Source organism: Rhinolophus hipposideros, assembly GCF_964194185.1.
Source record: "Rhinolophus hipposideros genome assembly, chromosome: 15".
NCBI classification, from domain to species: Eukaryota; Metazoa; Chordata; class Mammalia; order Chiroptera; family Rhinolophidae; genus Rhinolophus; species Rhinolophus hipposideros.
Window position 1 is genome coordinate 6,312,535 of NC_138061.1, and position 5,380 is coordinate 6,317,914.

General features: G+C 58.7%; 1 protein-coding gene across 1 annotated transcript; it reads left to right on the plus strand.

Moving 5' to 3' along the window:
• Positions 1-2,536: 2,536 nt before the first annotated feature.
• Positions 2,537-5,119, plus strand: NKX1-2 (NK1 homeobox 2; the record flags this gene model as incomplete). The annotated part of the gene is made up of 2 exons (XM_081074575.1): positions 2,537-2,750; positions 4,416-5,119. 2 exons carry the CDS (start codon positions 2,537-2,539, stop codon positions 5,117-5,119), a joined length of 918 nt encoding a protein of 305 aa, XP_080930701.1.
• Between the last annotated feature and the right edge of the window lie 261 nt (positions 5,120-5,380).

A 5,380-nucleotide genomic window follows, 5' to 3' on the forward strand; every position in this document is an offset into this window, starting at 1 on the left:
GAATTCTTCTATTCCTTCAGTGTTGATGGCAGACATTGCAGTGTTTCTTCTGTGTCAGCTATTTCCAGAAGCCAAGTATTGAGAGCGAGGGTTCACATAACCTTGTACCACACTGAACACACATATCAGAAATATAGGAAAAATAAAGGGCAGAAAAAAATTTTAAATAGCTAAAGGTTCTTAAAGATATATAGTACATGGCCTTTATGTGTTCTTCCAATCTGTGGCTTCTCCCTTTTCAGTTCCTTTTCTATATTTAACATCTGTGGACCTCTAAGGAAAAATGACTCATATCAAAGGGAAGATGATTCATATCATTTAAAGAAAAAAATTTGAGGCGATTTATAAAGTGAAATGAAAAGGACCCAGGTTGGGACTGCTCTTGTCGGTTCACACATTCCCTGTCTCTCTGGTTGGGGACATAGGGTGGCCCCTGGAATGCCAGCCCACCTTCCATGCAAACAGCCCCAAGGTTTCTCACAGGAGAACAGATAAGGAGAGGGACATTCTGGAGCTCCCTTAAGGAGATCTATTTCCAGCTACCCTGAAGAATCCAAACTTGAAAATATATGCATGTGGGTGTTAAAAAGTAAAGAAGGCTGGGGTCAGTATGGGGGAGGGGGGAGAAAGAAAAGGAAGATTAAGGAAACAATCAAGTGAGAACTGGGTGAGGAAGAATTGTCAAAACAGAAAACAAAGTACCCTGTCTGTATTCAAGAAGGCTCTGTGATGTGCCTTCCAGGTTCCTGGGTGCCACTGTTTAGTTCCAGGGCTGCCTTTTCTTTGGCTTTCACAAGGCAGGCATTCCCTCTGGTGGGAGGTGGTAGAGTGGGCTTGGGCAGGGCACTTCCTTTCCTGATTTCCTTTTAAAGCACAATCTGTGTTTGCTTTAGGACCGGACCTCCAAGAAAATTTTGGCAGGGCTTTAAAATCCCCAGGGAATACAGTGGCCGGCCGCCTCTGGGAGGAGCCCTGAGGTTTGAATGAGAAAAGCTCCAAGGAGCTGGCCTGTAAGGCCTTCTCTTCAATAACAGAAGGGATTAGCAGCTCCCAGCACTTTGATGAGAGGGTTTCTCCTCCCCTTCCTACTCCTACCTGCTTGGACAATATTAATTGCCAAGCCCTTGTTTGAAAACCCCCATGGGGTGGGGAAGAAAGGACAGCAGCGCTAGAGGTGTTTCTGGGTAGAGTGACTGGGAGAAGCCTCAGAATTTGCTGCTGAAATACGGTAAATGCTTAGTGGTCACAGACTGCTCCTCGAGTGACAGAAGGAAAAAAGAATATTAAGACAAGGGTGGCTGGTAGAAGCTTCCCCAAGGACGGATGTCCACCGTCCCACAGGACTCGGTGGGGCAGATGGGTCCATTTCAGTCGTTTCTGTTCCTGGACCTCAAACTCAAACCAGACAAACATTTTTTAACCTTTTTCTTTTTGGGGCTGGGAGGGGGCTAAGGGTCAAAGATACAGCCTGATTCCCAAAGGCCTAATTTCTGTTGCAAATGGCCGAATCTGAGACTGTGAAGTGGGCCAGGAGGGCTTCCAGACCTATGCTCGGCGTCTCAGCAACCTTACCTGGCTCACCTGGCTCGGAGCCTGAAACCCGCCAAGGTTTCCACAGCTGCGGGGCATCTTGGCGGGGCTTGGACATCTCTCCAAAACCCCTGACCCAGGGTGGAAGGGAACGCCTCGGACACAGAGCAGAATTTTCTTCCTGCACTGCCGGGACAGTGGGGTGTACTGAAAAAGTCCGGGAGAAGAAGACCCGGGTTCTAATCCGAACTTTGTCGCCAACCATCCGTGATCGTGGGCAACTCACTTGTCATCCTTCAACCTCAATTTCCTCATCTTTAAAACGAGGGATAATAGTCTTACCAGGTCACGCCCACCTCAAGGGAATCAAGTGAGATCGCGCAAGCCCAAGGGCTCTTTGTAAACTGTGAGAACACGAGGACTTAAATCCGAGGTGACCGGGTCTGAGGCCGTCACTGTGCTTCATTGACTGGGCAAGAGATGATATGAGCGTTGCCTTGAAGTAATCTGTCCTGGCCTCAGTTGCATTCCCAATGCAAAGGCGGGTGCCCTGTGCAAAGGGCGCGAGCCCGGCCGTGTGTGCGTGTGTGTGTGTGTTGCGGTCCCGGGCATGAAGGCGTCCGGCCCTGCCCCCTCGCGCGAACCCACCGTCCCGGCAGGTTGGGCGGAGGCGCGTGGAGCCCGCGGCGCTCTCTCGACGGGCGCGCGCACCTGGAGCACAGGGGCTCCCCTGGCGAAGGCCCGAGACCCGAGCGCCGCGCGGAGCCGTGCTGGGGCTGCAGCGAGCCCTGCGCGTGGCCGGGGCCTGGGCCAAGGGAGTGCCAATCCGCACGCAGCTCCCTGCGGCTCGCTCCCCGCCCCGCCTTCCCGCCCCCTCCCCAGCTTCACTTGGCCGCCCTGACCCTCCTACCCGCTGAAGAGCCACCGCCGAGCCACAGACGAAGCAAGCCCAAGCGTAGCCACCCCGGGACCCGCGCCGCCGGCCTCCGGCTCGCGGGCGGCGGGCATGCTGGCTTGGCAGGACGGCGGGGCCAAGGCGGCTCCCGCCCACCACAAGATCTCCTTCTCCGTCCTGGACATCCTGGACCCGCAGAAATTCACCCGTGCTGCGCTCCCGGCCGTGCGCCCCGCTCCCCGGGAAGCCAAGAAAAGTTTGGCAGAGGCAGAAGCGGGAAAGGACGCCAGCTCGGGGGACCAGGCCCGCGAGCGGGAGACCCCTGGTAAGGATGCGAGGAGGCCCCCGGCCGGGGAAGCCCCAGCTCAGATGATGAGATGGAGAGGTGTGTGCGTGGCGGGGGCGGGGGTGAGGGCCAGCCAGAGACCTGCTGAGGGGCTCTTAGAGGCGTCTTCCCCAGGGGAGAAGGTGCACAGGACGAGGCGGAGCTCCTGTCATGGAATTGGACTGAGGCAGAAAGGAGGTCCCCAGCATTCCAGGTGAGGGATTTGCCACCGAAGCCCCTTCCCTGCTCACCAGACAAGCGAGTAAACACCACAGATCTGATTTGCTCGCAGTGGAAGCTAACACCCAGCGCCTGCCTCGCCCAGACTCATTCATTTATTAGGCCTTAAACGGCGCCCGCCACGTGCCAGGACCTGGGCTAGAGACCAGGATAAAAGTCAGAAAAACTTCAGAACCTATGAGGTAGGCAGCATTATTAACATCGCCCCATTTTATGGATGAGGGAGCTGAGGCTTAATCAGGTGTCCAGGTCTTACGAGTAGCGAGGTCAGGTTTACGCACCCAGTGTCCGCTTCCAACCATCCAGGGACACCTGCAGAGAGACTCGGCTGCCCCACGCGCTGACTCTCCCCAGACCCAATCGTAGACTGGGCTGGGGTTGGGGGGAGGTGATGGGAGGGTCCTTTCTCCTCGAAGCGCTTTTCTCCTCAAAACCCTTTTTGACTTCCTCCTACCTCTAATGGACACCTGATGAGGGGTCCAGGAAAGTTTGTGTCAGGAAGGGAGGACAAAAGACAGCAGGACCCGTGCGGGGTTGGAAGTGGGCACGAGGTTCCGTGGAGGGACGCGGAGGGTCAGGGGAGCAGGTTCGGGAGAGGCTGGACGCCGCGCATCCTCCCTCCCCTCCCTAAGTTTGGCGGTGATTGTCTGGGGCTCCGGGCGCCTCTGGCGGCTGCGCTTGGGCCCCGGCGGTCAGCCTGGTAATTGTTGGGATGGCCCCTCCGAGGGGCCGCTCTTCCCTCTCCCCACCCCATGATCGATATTCTATTACTGGCGCCTGCATATCTCCTGCCCACAGCTTGCAGGTACCGACTTCAAACCCCTTTCCCCGTCTGATCCTAATATTGTTCGATTAAAACTTACCTTTAATAGATGACATCTATCGATCCGGCCCGCACAAATCTGAAACTCTATTAACACGGCAGGAGAGAGAAGATGGGAAAGGGAGAATTTCACTTTAAAGGGGGAGGAGGGCTTAATAACTTTTTTTTTAATTGCTAGGAGTCCCAGACCAAAATAGGCTTCCAGTAACTGGTAAGACACAGCCCTAAACGCACTTGACGCCTCAATGTCTTAATGTACAATGATTCTAACCCCCACCCCATAAAGTTGTCCAACAAGGTCACTGTATTCTCTTAATGCAGGGTGTCATTCATTCAAAATATACTTCTTGGACGCCTATTAGGTGACAGATGAGTAAAGGGCAAAGGGGCACTGCACCCCTAAACCCCGACTCCTGAGAAGGGCTTGCTAGGATGGGCGGTCGTGGGTTGGGGACGCGCGTCGCGGGAGAGGGACGGAGCTGGGGGCTGAGTTGGAAGGAGAGCACCGTGCTCTGGGAGGACGAGAAGGAGACCCGAGGACCCGGGCAGGCCGGGTGTTTCCGGGCGTCTGGTCACCGCCTCCTTCTTCCCTGTTGCTGCAGGCCGAGGCGCGGGGGTGGCGTCCCCGCTGGAGGGCTCGGAGGCCGAGGAGGCGGAGGAGGACGGGAAGGACGCGGGAAGGCGGCGACAGGAGCGACCCGCGCGCCTACTGGCGGGCCCAGCGCGCTCCCCGGAGGCCCAGGCGGTGGCGCTGGCGGAGGCGGAGCGCGGCGCCGGCGGCCGCGCGGGCTCCCCGGATTCGCCCGGCTCCCCGCGGCCCCGGCGCCGCCGCTCGGAGCCCAGCTGCGCCAAGCCGCGGCGCGCGCGCACGGCCTTCACCTACGAGCAGCTGGTGGCCTTGGAGAACAAGTTCCGGGCCACGCGCTACCTGTCGGTGTGCGAGCGCCTGAACCTCGCGCTGTCGCTCAGCCTCACTGAGACACAGGTCAAAATTTGGTTCCAGAACCGCAGGACCAAGTGGAAGAAGCAGAACCCTGGCGCCGATGGTGCGGCGCAGGCAGGGGCCGGTGCGCCCCAACCGGGGGCGCCCGGGGCGGCGGCGACTGGCGGCGGCGCCGCGGGGACCAGCCCGGGGCCCCCAGGCCCGGGCGCGCTGCCCTTCCAGACTTTCCCCTCCTACTCCGCGGCCAACGTCCTCTTCCCGGCAGCGTCTTCCTTCCCGCTGACGGCCGCCGCCTCCGGGGGCCCCTTTGCGCCCTTTCTCGGGCCCTCCTACCTGACCCCTTTCTACGCTCCTCACCTATGAACCCGGAGCCCCTCCCGGCCCCCAGTTCGTCGGGATTCGCGAGTGGTGTCGTCGTGAGGTCTCAACTCCACCGAGGGGCGCCAAAGCGCAGGGACAGCCCCCTCCTGGCGCACGGGAGTCCGCGCGCCTCTTTCCTGCCATCTGCCCCGAGGCGCCGCCAGAGGGCAGGGACAGGCCGCCGGCCAGCCGACTCCTAGTCGCTCCCCTGCCAGCCTCGCTGACCCCTCCGAACCCACCTAGCGCACTGCGGGCGAGCCAGGA